This window comes from Mycteria americana, chromosome Z (genome assembly GCF_035582795.1).
Source record: "Mycteria americana isolate JAX WOST 10 ecotype Jacksonville Zoo and Gardens chromosome Z, USCA_MyAme_1.0, whole genome shotgun sequence".
Lineage (NCBI taxonomy): Eukaryota > Metazoa > Chordata > Aves > Ciconiiformes > Ciconiidae > Mycteria > Mycteria americana.
Genome location: NC_134396.1, coordinates 10,709,497 through 10,727,481, shown reverse-complemented (window position 1 = coordinate 10,727,481; position 17,985 = coordinate 10,709,497). Strand labels below are relative to the sequence as shown.

The window sequence follows — 17,985 nt, the reverse complement described above, 5'->3', positions numbered from 1 at the left end:
ACACCGGGGGGGGGAGGGGAGGGGCCATGACGGAAAGAGAAAACACAGCACTCCTGACCCCGGCGGGCCTCGAGTGCCCACTGCCACGTCCTGCCGCGGAGGTGGCCCTTCGGTGCCCGGGGGGCGACAGGGGCAGCTGCGGTGGCAAGCAGCGGGGTGTACGTTTTACTGAGCAGCCCGCCGGTCACCCCTGCCCGGCGGCCGGGGGCGGGGGGAGACAGGGCCGCAGCCGCGGCGGCCCGGGAACAACAAAGCGGGCTGTAAAGCCTCCAGGTGGTGGGTGTATTTGTTGTCCTGTCTGCGAGGTGCGGTGGCTCCCCGGCCCCGGCAGATCCCAGTGCTGCTGTGGACATTAAGAAAAGTCTCTTTTGGCTGATTCCAAAACCAGATAAGGAGCCGCCGAGCCACCAGCTCTGTCTAGACTCCGGACCTCACAAGTCAAACGGGTTGTTTGGATTAGCCTTGGAGATCTACCGACCTGAACAGCCCTCCTAAAGAAAAGTCACAGTAACACCCTATTTTCCTCTTCCCATTGCCGCCCAGAGATAGGAGCCGAGCTCTGCTTTGGTCCGTGTCACTTATTTCTGGAAAACTTTTCCGCCCGCTCTCTCCCCCCCAAACACAACTTGCCCTGTTCGGTCTGCCAGGAGGAAAGAAAACCAAAAAAAAAGCGCAAAGACACACTCCAGCAAAAATCCTGTTTTGCAAGCTTCCTCCTTCCTTCTCTCCCCCCGCCACGCACCCCCGGAGGAAGACGGAGCTGCAGGTAATTAACCCAGCTGCAGCCGCGGCGGAGAACGCCCGGACCGCCCAGCCGGGCCGCTGCCCCGGTGCTGCCGGGCGCGGGAGGCGCGGCCCGGCGGAGACTGCGGGCCGGCCGCGGCGAGGCTGCGCGCCCTCCCTGCCTCCGCCGCCCTCCCTGCCAGCCTCCCCGGCCCCGGACGAGCCCAGAGCACTTGTGTGGCGGCGCTCAGCCGCGCCAAGAAAATTCAACGAAATTCAAACGAAAGAGCAGCCTGATGTGAAGCCGCGTCGCTCGTCCGGGATGCTGCGAAGAGCGGCGCGCACAGCCTGCCCCGACCTCCGGCACGGGCAGGAGGCTCGGGGAAAGGCACCGATTGATTTCACACCCCTTTCCCTGGCTAATGACGGCAGATACCGTGCAATTTGGAAAGCTCGGTCATACAGGCGGACCTCCCCCGCCCCCCCGGAGCCTGCCTCCTTGGAAGCTGCCTTCTCCGCCTGCACTTCACAAGTCCCGGGAGGTGAGGAGTGATCCTCCAGCAGGGCCGGCACACTGGGAGCTGTTAAGTTTATGTTTGTGGCGCCTGAGCTCAAACAGTCATTCAGTGGCTTGCTCTGTTATCAAGAAAACAACAATCAGGAACAATCAGTAAACAGGATCTCTTTCCAGCCCCTTTATTAACTACTTACAGCTCCGCTGAAGCACGCAAAGCGCCTAGCAGCGGCACCTCGCACCGTAAAACGCTGTCGGCCTTTCGGGCGTGCAGAGCCGGGGAGGGCGGCTCGGTGCCCATGAAACCCGCCCGGCACCGCGGACCCTGAAGCCGCTCCGGCTCCGGCTCCGGTCCGGGCGCTGCGCTGGGGCTGCGGCGGCCCGAGGGCCTGCACGGCCGGGGGGGCCCCCCATTCCTTCCCCGCTGCCCATTTTTGGGTGACGCGGCGCGGATTTGTTGAGATATGTGTGTATACATATGTATATAAAGGCAAGCACTTACTGTTGAGATGTTCGAATGATCTCAACGCTGGAACTCACGTCCCCGGCTTCTGCGTCTCACTGCTACGTTGGCTGGAGATGCTGAGAGCTAATTAACCTGGTACAAATATTGAAATGAGAAGAGTTTGAATATTGGTCTCTGTGTGTGCAAACAAAATTCTCAGTGAAATTACAGCAGGCTTTAACAGACCTTATTTGACATTATTAAGAGAGGCTGCAGCCAGACGAAACCCGGCGGGCCTGGGGCTGCTAATTGCCGCCCTCGCCCGTATCGGAAAGAGGAACCAGAGCAGGAACCTGCACAGAGCACCATAAGGACACGCATTTCATGAAGAGGATGTTTTCTCTCGCTTGCACAAATCCTGCTGCCCGAGCTCAGGAAGGGTGTTCTCCTGAAGGCACTAGCAGAGACCGCTCGGGAGTTTGTCTCCGTTTGCTCCACGGCGGATAACACTCGAAGTTTGGGGGAGGGAAGAAACATGCCACAAATATGCGAAATGGAAAAGGGAACCAAAGGCCATAGAAGAACCCCCTCCGCCCTTCAAAAATAAATAATCTTAAAATAAGACGAGGTTTGTTTAACCGACGTTTGGAGGGGGGAGGCTCCGGTGTGACCCCGGGGCCGCAGGTCTGCGCAGAAGGCCGGGCTGGAGCGGGGTGGCGGCGGCCGGGGGGACGCGGAGACCCGCGAGCGGCCGCCGCAGAAGCGAGCACAGCCCCCCCGGAAGGCTCGGGGGGGCTCGGGCCCTCCGTGGGGTGCAGGCAGGAGCCCGGCGGTAGGTGTGGGTGTAGGCACATCCCGAGCGCGGCTCCCGCCCGCAGCTCGCTGCAGAACCGAGGAGTCGGAGCGCGGCTGCAGCCCTCCGAAGACACGCTGCCCCGTCTGTTTCGAGGAGCGAGACGCTCCGCTGGCAGCCCCAGCGCAAACCCCTGCCCCCCGGCGGGCCGCTTATCTCGGCGGCAGTCCCAGCCGCCGGGAGGGCGCGCCGGGACCGCGGGGTGCCGCGCAGCGCAGCCCGGGCCCCGCGCAGGGCTGGGTGGCCCTTCCCCCTCGCAAGGAGCGACAGGAGCGACAGCCAAAATTCGCCTTTCCCTCCTGCCTGGCCCTCGGAGACGACAGACCCTCACCGGCCCGAAGGTCATGCCCGGGGTGGGGGGTGTCTCAGCATCGCCCCCGCGCGCAGGTTGCTCTCCCGCGGGGTCACCCCCGCGCCGGCGTAACTCTGCGCCTCTCCCCGCGTAGTGGCCGCGCTTCCCACCTACGCGTTAGCCTCCAGGCGGTAAAAGGCGAACGCAAAGGCCCCCGTGTTGCCCTGACCTTACGGGCTTTCAGCGCCGATTAAAAGCCCCCCCTTTAATCGGGAGCCTCGGCCTCCAAACTCCCCGTTCCCCCCTCCCGTCAGTAAGAGCGACTCTAACAACTTACACGTGAGACCACCGGGCAGAAATGACACCCTTTCTCCCTCCCGCCCCCCGAAGCGTCGCACCGAGCCTCTGATCCTGCACGAAAACACAAGGGTTACTGTTCACACGGTTTAAGGTAGATTTCATATTTATTTAAATATTTATCAAGTACTCAAAAATGTATTACACTTGAGCATACAAAATGAATCCAGTTTCTAATCAGGATGATTGAAATCCTTGTATTAGACCTTTAACCTTTTTTTTTATGTTCTCTGTACTGTCGAAAAGGTTTGTCTTTATAGCTGAGCTTGCTCAGGGTGGGCTGAGATGGTGAGGGAGGAAAAAGAAGGTTATGTTAAGAAAACATTAGGGTTTGGAGTAACTGTCATGCAAACCAACTTGTCTTTGTCAGAATAAAAATCTCTGTATATTCCAGTTGTTAAGGGTTTTTTTAGAGCAAGCCTTTGTCTTGTGCTGGCTGGGAGCACTAGGGAGCACTTGGATTGGAGCAAAAACAACCCTTTCGTACATGTTATTTTTTTTTCTTCTTCTTCTTTCTACTTTTCCCTAAGAAATAGCCCACATTTCTAGCTTTCACCACCCTCTCCCCCGTAAATTAAAAAAGGAAGAAAAGAGGGAGTGAAGAGAGGGAAGTCGACAGAAAATAAGGAACACTATTCGTGCAATTTCATAGCAATATCCCCTCAAAGTATTTCTCCTGCAGCATTTTTCTATCGTTTTGACAGCAGATACTGATAAATAATGGTCATACTTGACTTGTTAAGCAAAAAGCGTCCCTTTTACCAGGAGCTTATACTTAAAGTACAGGTCACTTCAACAATCTCAACAACGAGGCTTTGGTATACAGCACTTTCTTTTTATGATTTTTTAAAAATAATAGAACTCAGCAAAAAGCCTGAGCTCCCAGTTCTTTAGATGTCTTAACGTTATGTCAGATCATGCCTAGAGTAATATCACTTCTAAGGGCAAGGGATGGGGGGTGGAACAAGAGAGTTTCTAACATTATCGATTGAAAGCTAAGGCATCCAACTAGCCCTGATATAGTTGTTGAAACGGAAATTTACAAGCTGGTCGTTAATACTTGCAATAAAATATCACACTCCTTTTATTCACTAACGACCTGCTTTGCATGCAATATTTTATTTCAGGTATTTTAGCTGCTAACTTGTAAATATTTAAAAGTGGGAACTTTGTTCATTATTTAATATTAATATTATTATTATTTTCTCTATTCCAAACGCTTATTTAGTGAAATAGTCCTGAAGATATAATAATTCTACATATGGCGCTTTTATTTCACATAATATTTAAGAAAAAAAAAAGACAAAAACCACATAGAATTAGACATATAATTCAAAGACCACGGTACAACCTTTTCTTTTTTTTCTTTTTTTTTTCTTTTTTCTTTTACTTCAGCAAACAAAAATAGTCAAATGACATGAAAAGTGGCAAGTCTTCCGATAATAAATAATAAATTACTTTAAAATTTTGCAATGCAAGAGCAAAAAAAAAGTGGTTTTTTTTTTCTTTTTCTTTTTCCTTTTACTTTTTTTTTTTTTACTTTTTTTCTCTTTATGGAGAGAGAGAGAGAGAGACAGAGACAGAGAAAGAGAAAGAGAAAGAGAAAGAGAAAGAGAAAGAGAGAAAAACAGTCGTCTTAACCAATGACTATACACACCTTTGGGGGAGGGGAAGGTTCTTGGACGGACACATTTCAAACACAATCCCGAGACGCTTTGTGGCAAAATAGAGGTATACCTTGTTGCAATGCTTTTATAAATTGGTTTTTAAAGAGGAATTCAAAAACCTATTTTTAATCGCTTCGGACTTGATAGAGGGTGGATCTCAACCAAACAAAACCAAAACCCCGCTACAGTACATGCTAGAAGAGACCCAGGAAACAACCCCTTGTTAAGAGTCAACTAAAAACAACATTGCAAACCAATGCAGCTCCACCTTCCTGCAATGAATCTTTCAACAATGCAGGGCTAAATCGTCTCTTTTCTGATGATGGAAAACCTACTGGAGCTCCTCTTGGCAAGGCTATCCCCAATATAGAAACAGCACCATTCGGATTGGGAGGGACTAGATACAAAGTCCCTCTACCTTGGTTTCTCCCTAAGATGTGCAGTCAAATGAAAAGATAATTTTTTTCACTTGTTTTTTTTTTTTTTTTGAGATCCACAAGTAGAAATCCTTTACGTTTTGAAAACGTCTTTTCAATCCTCCTCTGATCATTGAACAGCGCAGGGTTTTTTGTTGTTTTGTTGTTGGCTTTTTTTTTTTTTTTTTTTTTTTTTAGTATTTATTCTAGTAAGATCCCATGATTGTCTTCACAGTGTTGCTACCATATTACCTTGTCTTTTCAAACATGACTCCGTTCATTTCATGGAGCGGTTTCTTGCTAGGTTCATTACAGGGTTGTTAAACACTTTTTCCCCCTAAATTTCGGAGTCCCACGCGATCACTTCCCCACTCTCTCCAACAGGGCTGAGGATAAGGGCAGAAACAACGACAACAGAAATCTGAATGAATGTTCCTCATGCCTCAATAGGACTGGCTACCATGCTGTTGGGCGTATCTGGCAGCTGAGAGGACATTGATGCTACTTCACTTCCAGTAGAATTGGAACCGGGTCCTCCTTCTGAAAAATTAACCTGCCAAAAAAAAAAAAAAAAAAAAGAAAAATAAGAAAAAGAAGTGTTGTTACAACTGTAACAATCTAAGAAAAGTAGTAGGCAAAGAAGAACGCAAAAATAAATACACAGGCATGCAGCCGAACAGCCTGATACATCGCCGCGGGAGGATGTGTCACTGTTTGTTGCTTTGTTTAGCTTCCCCATTGACTTCACAGGAATCTTCTTCAGGCCTTCGGCCAAATCACCGAAAAAAAGCAGGTTAAAAAAAACTTAAAAAAAAAAAGACTGAAAAATCAAGCAAATAAACAAACAAGCTTATTAATGAGGCCTTCTTCCCTGTCTTGCAAGAGTGGCAATCCCAACAGGATGTTCTAGTCAATTATTTAAGAGTGCATGTGGTTTTTTGACACGAAACTGCAAGGTTACTTTTTTCCTCTTTTGTGCACATACTAAAATAAACCTGGAAGGAGCATCCAGGAGCAGAAGGCATTTGAAACAAGCCATCCTCTTTCATTTGTGATTTGAAGCGGGTGCTATCTCTTTTTAACGAGAGTCAGTTTGATAAAAAAGGTCACACTTCTCCATCCTAATGTGCCCCGCGGCTCCCGTTAGTTTAGGAGCAGCGTTGGGAAAAGGCATGATTTGCAGGGTGGAGCTTTGCTAATCCAAAAGCATTTCTTTGGCACCTATTTAGCTGGCCGATCCTGTGATTAAGGCCCTTTTCAGATTAGAGACGTGCCTTGAATGGTCGAGGAACTGTTCCATCCACGATTCTTTATTTTAACTCTTTTCAGTATCAGACATTATGTCCAATATAGATCAATATTCGCCTGTCTATCTAATGATCTATCTACCTATATGCATGTGTGTATTTGGGCTATCCATCTTCCCTTCTGCCTTTTTTTTTTTTTTTTTTAGAACTACTCCATAAAAAAACTCACCACTTCAAAGGTTTTTAAAGTCTCCTATTCTGTTAAGGCACAATAAGTAAGGCAGCCAAAGGAGATCAATTTTTCTTGTGTCTGCTTGACAGCTTGATTAAAGCAGGAAAAGTGGTAGTTGCTCTAGAGGTAAGATGATGCAAACAGCCCTGCTGCTGTGGTACAGCTTCCCGAGCGAGCATGGTGTGCCAGGGGAGGGAAGCACGCTGCAGCCTGCCACTGGGCAAAAGAAAAGCGATCCTGCAAGAGAGTGTGCTACTAAACTGAAAAGGTCTGAAAACAATTCTAGACATGGCTACAGACTTGCATCTTCCATCACTTCATGTCAAAAAATGCCCAACAGTTCAAAAAAGGGTCTATATGTTAATTTTTCATCATCAAGTATTATTGTGAATCACTGAAAAACCGTACACAACGTACCTTATTATTTTAAAGATCTGGTTTTAACACACTTAGGCCAGGAAATTGAGTTAATGCTGAACTTCTGTCCTTAATTCACCTTGTTGGGCCTAAGTATTGTAGATGATATGGTCCCATATGAGCTGCCAAATGACGTAGGCATAAGGAAGTGAGTTAAGAACAGAATTTATTCTAAAAGGTCTGTTTTCTTTTGGCTTAAGGCAGTTTATTATATTGTTTGAATTTTTCACGTGAATACATACTAACGATTCCCTTTCCAAGCACAACGTTTAATGTAAGCTATATATGTGTATATGTTTGTGTGTATATATGTATAGATAGATATATAAAGCTATATCTAGAGGTACCTGCTTAAAACAAGGACTTCAAATATTTAATTAAGCTACTCATGTTTGTGTGACAAAACAAGGGCACAGGCTGACATTGCGATCATATATTTAAAGTCCACCTACCGCATAAAGGCAAAATCGGCCCGAAGGGGGGAGGGGCGAGCTTTAAAAACTGCTTTCACAAATGTACATACAATTACATGACAGGTGAAGAACGTTTTAGTTCTCTGGATAGAGATGCTTTCAGTTTTCAGGAGTGTGCAAGCTGGGTCTCAGACCTGCGTCGGGCCTTATGCAGCTACCCCTCAACTCGGCAAGAGCTCTGCTGTACACTAAGGTAGATTTTGCACCAAGCCTTATTAAATCAGTTCAGTTGGCCGCATTTACAGAGTGCTATCATGCCCACCTTGCAATTTCAGGAAAACCCGGCTACTCTGGATTGCTCATCTCTCTGAGGGCATCCAGCGCGTTTAGAGAATTCCCTATTGCTCTGCCCCGGGTACAGGCTGGCCTGCTCCGGCTGGGAACCGACACTTACTAGTTGCTGAAAAGCAGGTTGGTCTATGTCACTCTGCAACGCGAAGTCGCTCAGTACTTTCCAGGGCGGCTGGTAACTCTGCACCTCCACCGGGTTCGCCTGTAAGCCACCATCATGCCTCTCCGGACTAGCAGCCACCATCGGAGTTCCTGTCATCCCCTGGATATTCTGTAAACAGCCCAGCAAAAGATGTTAATGAGCTTGGTTAACTTTATTGTGTATAAGCGCTGAGTCAATAAACTGCTTTCTATCTTATCTATACAGTCGCTTGTATTTGCTTTGTTAATCTGCTGTGAATGTCTTACTCTGTTCCACTCTAGGTCAGCCTATTTCTACCCGCTGCATTTATCACGGTGGAAGTTTACTTTCTTTCCCTTTAATCCTCCTATTTCTCTCAAGGTATACTCCCTCCGCCGCAAGCTTTCTTAAACACGAGCACTCTGAGTCTTGGCTGCCGATGCACGGCTCGGCACAAGAAACGGTTAATCATGCTGCCTTTCTATGTCGCATCCAGGCTGGTTTTGTACTGCGTGACCTTAACTGGATCGTATATCCACTGCACGGCAAAGCTGGGGTACGTCAGTACCGCGCTCTTTCCAAAAAAAAAAAAAAAAAAAAAAGGAAACCCCAGCCCTCCCAGTGTGCCCTGTGGTGCAGGCACTGTGTACAAAATAACTCCAAGCCTCGACGAATAGATTGTTCAGGCGAGTTAATAACATCGTGTTTTATTGCATTCCAACAGGGTAAAATGAAACTCCTTAAATTCCACTTAACTAGGCAGCCTTATGAATTAATAGTCATTCTCAGGTCAGTCAATATACACAGGGAGAATAACAGACTCTTCTTCAAGTGGACTAACAACAACGGGGGGGGGGGGGGGAGAAAAAAAAGTTAGCTTAAAATGGAGACAGCCAATTTGCTCTGCTGAACCCAGCGCTTTCCCCTTGTTCGCATCACACGTGCATATGCCTGCAGACAAGAACTCTATATATTTCTGCGCGAAAACTACATATATTTTAAGTAACCTGTAAACACAATGGTAATTCCAAAAACTTTGCATTGCATTTGTCTTTTTCTACAGTAAGTGCACGGACAAACACACACATACACATTGTGGTATATAAAGTGCTAAGAAAATACATTGAATTTCCTTCCCTTTCGCTCATGGGTTTTACTTCTGGGTTTACTCCCGTGTAAAACCACTGAAGAAGGCGAAAGGGTCATTTTCCCCTCAAGGAGTCCTTTGCATCTGCAATATAAATATTACACAAGGCTGGGCTTATTACATCCCATAAGCTCTGCAGGTCGCAATTCACGCTGCAGAGAAGTTAGTCTAATTCACTGCGTATCCTCAGCCCCACAAAAAGACATGTGTTCGCTTGAGCAGCCTATATCGGCTCCTCGCTGTGGTCTGCTTTAATTGCACTGACAGCAGAAACGAACAATAGTTAAACGGTATCGTTTTCTTTGTTCTAAGGGAGCTCCCACAAAACCAAAAGCGTCAAACCGACCCCAGGGGCTGGCCGGGCTGGACACAGCCCAGGCGTTTCTCCTTGGGAAGGAAGGCAGCGCACGGTCAGAGGCTGAAGCCACTTACAGTTTTGTCATTGGGCTGCTGCTGCTGAAGTTGCTTCATCATAATGCTCCTTTTTTTGTCCTTGCACCGCTTGTTTTGAAACCAAACCCTGATGACCCTCGGGCTGAGGCCAGTCATTTCTACCAGTTGCTCTTTCATGAGGGCGTCGGGTCTGGGGTTGGCAGCGTAGCAGGTCCTCAAGGTGTGAAGCTGTTTTTCATTAAGGACAGTCCGGACTCGGGTGGTCTTCTCGGGCTGCTTGTGGACGTGGGGTCGCAGAGCTGGCTGTCTGGCAGAGATAGGTTCTGCTGTAAGGGAAGGGGAAGGGAGGAACAGGATCCCCATGAGTAGGAAGCAGGGAGTCTGCAGAGGCTATGAACCTAAGCTGGTGGGACAGGGGGAGGCGGGGGGGCGGGTGGTGAACCCTCTTTCAAAGGCCGTTCAAGCAGTCAGATCTATCGGAGCTCCTGCAGCCTCCTCTGCTTTATGCGCTGGTGGAGTGACAGGACTGACATTTCTGACTCCACAGATAATTAATTTGCAAAAACAAACCACCCCCCTAAAACTCTTAATGACAGAAGCTTGAACCTGTGTGAGACTTGACAGGGGAGAGCGAGTTTGCTAAGGTGTGCGTGCACTAGAAAAGGAGGGGGAGGGTTTTATGTATTTATTTCCTGACAAATCACCAAAACAGATTTTTGGCCTGAAAATTAGTGAAAGAATATTTCTTGAATTAATCATAATTCTGGTCTGCTTCTTGTATACTGAATCTAGCTCAGTTTAGCCAGAGGCCGCGATAACGTGCAACAGCTCCCGGCAGCTTGATGCGTCCAAATCAAAGCAAAACGAGCCAAATCCTCTGCACCGTGACCGTGGAGGAAAATCCCGTGAGAACCCCGTATCCCAGAGCTCGGAAGATGGGGGTCTGTCTTAGAAAGCGGAGGTGCTAGGTGAATTTATGTCGAAGATGGATGAATACTTAAAAAATATGAATGTTTCGTCAGTTCTTTAGAAGGGGAACAAGCCTAGCAACTCATGGAAACTGCCAAGAAATGCAAACCTACGGGTAGCGTCGCATCAAGAGCTGAAAGTATTCGTGTGATTCTGCTATTCTTCTGTGTATTGTGTAGCTGTAGCTATCTAAACGTAATTTGACCCGGTCAAGGGAAAAATAAAAACACTAGGGTCTTTTTTTTGCTAAAACTCGGGTTAGCTAATATTCAGAAGTGCTTGCTTTTGTACAGTCGGATTCCGACTTTTCTGATTATAACAATAAATCAGCAAATGCGATGAAGACAATAGGAAGGCTTCAAATATTAGCGGTGTTGTACCTGCCGACACAATATGCCTTTCAGAGACATGCGCAAACGCACTTCAGGGGGCACGCACAACCTCTCTAAAATTCTGCCATGATCAGCTACGGGATTATTTCTCCCTATATATAGATATGTCACCTGAAAGCAGCTCAGAAGCGGGAAACGAGCCCGTTTAAACATAGCTGTCTTTGTAAATAACCTTTCGAGTTACAGTTACTTGCACAGCACTAACGCCGGCCAACCTTCTGTTGTCCGCCTCGTTTGCCTCAGAGACGTGTCCCTTCCTAAAGCTAAGCGTCTCTGAGCATCTGACGTACCCGTCCAGACCTAAAAGTGTAGGTAAAGTTGTAAGGTGGGGCGACTCTGAAGTTACAACGCTGAGTTTTAAGATTAAATTCTCATCAAATCACATAAAACGTTTCAAGAAGGCAGAGTCACTTCAAAAGGCAATTACCGAAGATTAGCTTGTTGACAGTTTTAAATTACAGCCTAAGTGCTCGCCTGTAGTTATGAAGTCTACCTCTTTTCGGACCCCGCTTCCACCAGTGCTTACACCAGCTTTTCCACACGCTCCGGAGGCAGAGGGCTCTCTGCTCTGCCGCAGACCGGCTCCCGCCAGCGGCTCGTCCCTCTCCGACCTGGGCTCCCGGCTGCCCCGGCCGCGGGGGGGGACGACTCCCGCACCCGCTGCGCGGCCGGAGCAGGAGGGGCAGAGGCTGGCGGGGGGGCGGCCGCCTGCGCAGGTGCCTCCGCCTCGGGCGTACCGCGTACGCGGGCGTTTCCCGCAGCAGCCGGACCCGGCGGCCCCGGGCGTGGGGCGCGCCGCCGCCGCCGCCTCCCCGCGGGCGCGCACGCTCGGGGCCTCCTTTCCGCGGGGGCGCGGGACGCGCTGCCGGCGGCGGGGACCCCCGCCAGGCGCCGGGCCGGGCGGCGGCAAACCCCGCGGGCTTCCGCGGCGCCGGGTGCGGGCGGTACCTGCCATCTGCAGCGGCCGGGCGGGGTGCAGGGGGCTGAGGGGGTCCCCGGCGCCCAGGCTGGCCCGCTCCACCACGTCGTGGTCCGCCCGGCAGAAGAGGCCGTCCTCCCGCAGCGCGAATTCATCGCCGGGGATGAGCTGGCGGCTGCAGGCCACGCAGCGGAAACACTCGATGTGGTACACCTTGGCGCGGGCGCGCATCACGAAGTCATTCTTGCTGAAGCCGATGCTGCACTTGGCGCACTTGATGCCGTATAACCTGAGCAGGGGCCAGCCCAGAAAGAAGGAGAAGGGAGGGAAGGAGGGAGAGCACGGGAGGGGGAAGGGGAAGGACAGGGAAAGTGGGGGGGCGGGGGGGGAAGGAAGGGAAAGAAGAAAGAGAGAGGTTTTCACTCCCGCTTGTGGGCAGCCCCGTGGCCCCGCGTAGACGCGCCACACGCGGTCCACTAGTTAAACAAGCCGTGAAAATACAGAAGCCAGAAGAGGAAAGGAATAAAACGGATTCGTTTGCTGCCGGTGCCCTGATCCCTGCACCGTAAAAGGCGGTGGGGACCCGGACACACCGGTGGGCGAGGAGAGGAGGGGAAGGAAGGGGCGGCGGAGGTGGAAGGAGAAACGGGGAGAAAAAAAAAGCGACCCCCTTCCTTCCCGGGGAGGTGCCGACCTCTCCCTCCTGCCCCAGCGCCCTGGCTGCGGCAGGCGAGGGGCCGTCCCGGCCCTCTCCCTCCCTCCTCACGGCGGGGGGACCTGACCTAGCCTGGCCCGGGGCTGAACAGGACCGCCCGGGTACACCGGGGAAAGGCGAGGCTGGCGAAGCTGCCATCCACTCCCCATGCACAAACGTGCCGGCCTCATCAAAGGGTGTTATTTTTGCGAGGAACCCACTCAGGACTTCTGCCGCTTAACGCGTGCCCAGGCTGCGGGCAGCTTAGCCTCTGGGACGCGGCAGGGGTGGCTCTGGCAGCGGCCGCGTCTCTTCCCCTTATCCTCTCTCCCCAGGTTCATTTTATACAGCAATATAGGCATACGCACACACCCCCTTATATATATACACGCTCACATGTATAGCAGTGTAACTCCCCTCCCCCGCCCCCTGCTAAAAAGCGTTTTGGGTGCGTTGGCTCTGCAGCCTGCCCCTGCCCCAGCCGCCCTGCCCCGTCTCCCCTCCTGCTGACGCTCCCACCTTGAGCCGGGGCTCAAGCCCTCCGGCAGCAGTGAAAGGGCAACTTCTCGCTGACAGCCCCACACGGCAAATAATGGGGTTTTGAGATTACACGCTGGAGTGGGTGGCGGGTTCCTCGTCTCCCGTGGAGGAGAGGGGGACAGTTCACCCATCCGTAGCTGGACGTGAGAAAATGCACCAACTCGGGTGTCTAAAACTGCGGACTCTCTCGGCTCCCACCGAGTGCTCCTTAGCCAGCCTCCCTGGTGTTAAGTAAAATTAACATCTTTCCGCAAATGTACAGATACACGCACATATGCACGCACACAATCCACAGAACTGTAAAAGCTGTTCCTAAAACTGAGCTAGTATTCATCCCCACACTTTTTCTCACCAGTACACTTCCTTAGAGATACAGTCTTTGATGTATGCTTGTGGGTACAGATGTTTATTTACACACATCTTTAGCTGTTATGTCTATTGAGGTGTATTAATCCTATATTCAGAGCTACATATTCCCGAATTTTAAGGTTTTGAGAAGAAAAAACCCCGAACAGCTAAAAGGCAAAAGAACAGAGCGATCGCAAAGTGTATGCATTAATATGTACAAAAGTTGGGGGGGTTGCCCACATGTCTGACAATTATAGATTGGCTCACGGTCTAACTCAAAGTCGACTTGCATGTAACATACATCTTATTTTTAAAACTGCAGCAAATGAAATGTATTCCGTATCAACTTAAAAGAGCTGCAATTTTTTTTTTGTTTTGTTTAAATTTCTCCCGCTGAGTTCTACCAGGAGCTAAGTGAGCACGTCTCAGTCAAACGTTTTCCTTTCATTTGAAATTAGTGAAAGGACAACATTTAAAAGCACAGCTCCAAAGTGCGTTTAAGAGGAAAGAAAGAAAGAAAGAACTAAAGAAAGAAAGATAGAAAAGAAAGAAAGAAAAGTAGGCTGTTTTTCGCCATGCTAAAACTTTGAGAATAATCTCACAACAAGGCTTGAAGGATCTGCTTATGAATTTTGCACTGGAGAAGGAAAGGCTCAAGTGCTTTATTTCAATTCAGAATTACAAAGAAACCAGAAAAGATATCTTAGGGGGCTAGGTAGGCACTTGCTCCCAAAACTTTCTGTAAAAAAAAGTACTGTCCATACCTCAGTGTCATACAAAGTTCTGTTTTGGCAAACCCAGTAGACGACACTGAAACGGATCAGCATGACCCAGGAGCACAAATAATAAACACTCTCGAAATTCCTGCTTTGGTTTCTCTATAGTGTCAGGATTGGCAACTCTCACATTTTATCAGTTACCAGATTTTAATGTGAGGAAGGAAGCGGTTCCATTATCTAAATATACCCAATTGTTCGCGAACAGATGATGGGCAATTTGATCTGCTCTGTCTAATTCATCAGTACAGATAAGATAAGAAAGAAAAGGCAGTCAGATATCACCAAAGGGGTTAATATTTAAAAAGATTAAATGTCAGTTATTTTAGCGAAGAAACATTTCGGTCTATGTTTTAACCTCCCCGTAAAAGGATCCTTCATTCTGAAGAAAACTTCGGTTTTGTTTTTCTTTTGCTTTTTTGTTTTTGATAGGCCTAGTTTAAATAGGTTGGGGTTTTTCCCCTGTATTTATTTTTACGGCATACATGCTTGAATTGCCTTTCTTACAAATGCCATTATGCCTTTGCAAAAGCACAGAGAGATGCGTTTCTCAGGTTGTGTTAAAAAGCGATCAGTTCCGTGTTGCTCATAATATCTACACTACTGAAAATATTCGCCATTACCTACGATTTCCCACTTTGTTAGAATCACAGGATGCATTGCCAAAGTCCTCAGGAGGGTCCCACACAGTCGCTAGCTGTTCCCGAATGCGGTTTTGTTTATACAGAAATTTGCATTTGAATCTGTGGAATAAAAAACTTGACGACTTTAACTTTTTTCCTCGCCTGTCTGTCTATGGGGAAATCACTTAAAAACATACCAGTTGTATTTTCACCCTCTTTCTTACAATTTTTCCTCTTCCTGCCTCTGTCAGATTTATAAAGTAAAAAAAAAAAAAATCTCACCGAAGAATTAAACAACGTAAATGGCGTACCTGATATAATCTCTTTTACAGTAGGTTTTGCCATCCCTAACAAAGCACGTACAGGTCTCGTCCAAATACTGATTACACTCTGCACACTTCAAACACGCCGCATGCCATTCCAAATCCGGAGAAACCCTCAGAATATACTGATCGTGAATTTGATTGCCGCAACCAACACATAGGGAAATCAGGCGTTTTTCTGAAATGAAAATAAATACATGATTGACTAACCGTTTACTCTCCTACAGAGATAAACACACTTTTAGTGTCGTTCCCTTATAGGGCGTACTCTGGGAGTGTTGTTGATTTTTTTTTTTTTTAAGAGTATTACACTTTTGGATGGTAATTGAAGTGTGCCATCAAAACCTTGCCTCGTTTAGAAAGGAGGCGGAACATATGTTAAAATGCAGATGTGAACAGTCTTCGGGGTGAAGGTCCTCATTTCGCAAGCCTTGCACGGAATCAAAACTCCAAACTCCCTCGTTGTTTTATTTTTATTTTATTGTTTGCTTGTTTGGATTCCTTTCCTTACGGGGAGAGCACCTATATGTTTGATTTCTTTTTTTAAGAGGCTCTGACTGGAAACGATGAACGCGTGGCTGGGTGCGCTTCCCATTCAGCCCTTTGGCATAGAAGAGGGGACTCGAGGCTGCTAGCAAGAACAAGCATCATTACGGTTGTCACTCGCCCTCTTTTGCACGTCTAATGCTAATTCCCCTAGACGGGCTAGGTGCTGGATAGGCAGACAGCCTCACCGCAGTCTAGCACGGGGAGAATTTAGGGCTCCGTGGTTGGAGATCCCATTAAAATCCCGCTGCTCCCCAAACTTTAAAAGAGAGCAGAACCCCAGGCTGTTAACATACAAGGCTACGAGGTTAAAACACAGCAAGCATGCAGGCATGGCAACAAAGGCACCTTCTCTACCATTCAAATGAAGTTCAGCTCTTTAGCAGTTCGCCTGCCTGAGACGATTACAATAGACAGCACATTTATTCCAACAACGGTAAAAATTCCGCCTTACTTTTTGGTGGGTCTCCCATGTCTCCCATATCTGTAAGAGGGTGTAATGTCCACAGTGAAATGGTGTACGGTTTCGTTTTAAGACCCCAAAGTAGGTTTGAGAGCTGTCGCTAAAAATAAAAATAAAAAAAAATAAAAAAGTAGAAGTAGTAATAACAAAAGAAAAAAAAATAGACTCGAAATGAAAAAAAAAAAAAAAGGCAAAACAAAACACCACCGGCGTGGGAGATACTGTCAGGGCTGCGGAGAGAGAAGGGGGCGCGCGGTGAGGCGCGGTGAGGCGCGGTGAGGCGCGGGGCGCGGCGGGGTCCGGCCGCGCGGTGCGGTGCGGTGCGGGAGCGGTGCGATGCGGGAGCGGCGCGGTGCGGCGCGGCGCGGGAACGGTGCGGGAGCTGCGCGGCGCGGCGCGGTGCGGTGCGGTGCCGTGCGGTGCGGTGCGGTGCGGCGGCGCGGCGGTGCCGGACTGGGCGCTGGCGGCTCGGGCACTCGCCTCGCCCTTATCTCTTACTCAAACTTCTCTGCTCCAACTCAGCCCGCTCGCCATTGGCCTGACGTCATGCGCGGGGACGTCACGCCTGCGCGGCGCCCATTGGCTGCGGGCGGCGCGGCGCAGCTGTTCTGATTATCATATTTCAGCGTCTGGCGGCGCGGCGGCCCCGGCTCGGGCTCTCGGAGGCAACTTTTCCTCGCTCCTCATTTGTATTTCCCTTTATACTTTCTTCTTGTCGCTCTCCTCCATCCCCACCGCTTATCTCCCGTCACACCTTTCATTTTCCTTCCCGGCCCCGCTCGGGGCTCCTCCACCCCTTCCCCCTCTCGGGCTTGCCGTGCCGTATTTACTGTTTCCATACATATATATATATATATATATATATGTATATATATAATTGGGGGGGGGCTGGTGGTGTTAATCCAACCATTTCCTTTCCGAGCGTTTATCTTTCCTAGGCGGGAGCCACTGCCCCGGTTTGCCCAGGCGGAGCTGCCCTGAGCGGGCAGGGCAGGGCAGGCTGGCTGGGCATGGCCCCAGCCGTGAGATGGGACTGTTTATGTTTTTCCTTCAGCCTCCTCTCTCTTAAAATCGTGGATGAAAGCTTCATGTATTTCTGTTAAACACGAGATCGAAGAAGGTACAAATATTTACCTTAAATTGTCTCTCAACACTCCCTCCATTCTATTTATGTTTCCCAATCTCTTTTAGATCCTTTTCCTTTCCTTCTCCCCCCCCCCCCCCAGTCTGTAAATAGAAATGCATCCTGTGTTTAGACGGTTTCGTAGGTTGGCCGGGAATGGGGATTCGCGGACAAAAGTGAAGAACGTCTGCCTTTCCCCGTGGAGAGTCCCTTAAAATTCTTATTAAAAAAAAAAAAAGGGGGGAGAAGACGCGGACTCCGCCGTTTGCGCGGCTCTGCGGTGCTGCTCCCCGGAGGCGACGTGGGAAGCCCGGACCCGAGAGACGCGGCCGGGCGCGGTGCGGTGCGGTGCCCGCGTCCCCGGCTGCGCACCGGCGCACGGGGCTCCGCAGCCCGCCCCGCCGGGCACCGGCCCTGCGGGGGCTGCGGGCTCCGGCGGGAGGTTAGCTGAAAGCTTCCCAAACCAGGCAAAATGCAACTTTCCCCTGGGCATGGATTTCTTTGTGTGCGTTTTTGAAAGGGCAGGCTCCGCTTAGGCTACGCGGTGCCTTTCCTTTGGTCTGTGCGCGAAAGTGTACCCGCTCCCGCGCGTGTCCACCCCAAACCCTCTTGAATCCTCCCCCCCATCTTAAACGTCCCCTTTGAGTTGGTTTAGATCCCATTTTTGTGTTCTGTTCCCTA

General features: G+C 49.4%; 1 protein-coding gene across 5 annotated transcripts; it reads right to left on the bottom strand.

The window, feature by feature from the left end:
* Positions 1 to 3,674: 3,674 nt before the first annotated feature.
* ISL1 (ISL LIM homeobox 1) lies at positions 3,675 to 16,671 on the bottom strand. 5 transcript variants are annotated; one of them, XM_075527330.1, is made up of 8 exons: positions 16,389 to 16,671; positions 16,173 to 16,281; positions 15,161 to 15,350; positions 14,850 to 14,969; positions 11,898 to 12,157; positions 9,628 to 9,914; positions 8,031 to 8,198; positions 3,675 to 5,820 (listed from the first exon to the last, which is right to left on the bottom strand). In XM_075527330.1, exons 2-8 carry the CDS (start codon positions 16,198 to 16,200, stop codon positions 5,704 to 5,706), a joined length of 1,170 nt encoding a protein of 389 aa, XP_075383445.1. In that variant the 5' UTR covers positions 16,201 to 16,281; positions 16,389 to 16,671; the 3' UTR covers positions 3,675 to 5,703. The 5 variants fall into 5 exon arrangements, with proteins under 5 accessions (XP_075383445.1, XP_075383446.1, XP_075383448.1 ...); XM_075527331.1 differs by having other exon boundaries at positions 9,628 to 9,911; XM_075527332.1 differs by having other exon boundaries at positions 5,714 to 5,820; positions 8,027 to 8,198.
* Between the last annotated feature and the right edge of the window lie 1,314 nt (positions 16,672 to 17,985).

Excerpts from the sequence above, each read along its gene's own strand:
- ISL1 (XM_075527330.1), bottom strand. The coding sequence starts at position 16,200 with ATGGGAGACATGGGAGACCCACCAAAAA. Across the intron at positions 14,970-15,160 it reads TGTAAAAGAGATTATATCAG|ATTCAAATGCAAATTTCTGT; the intron begins GTACGCCATTTA and ends TTTATTCCACAG. Across the intron at positions 12,158-14,849 it reads AACAAAGTGGGAAATCGTAG|GTTATACGGCATCAAGTGCG; the intron begins GTAATGGCGAAT and ends GCCCCTGCTCAG.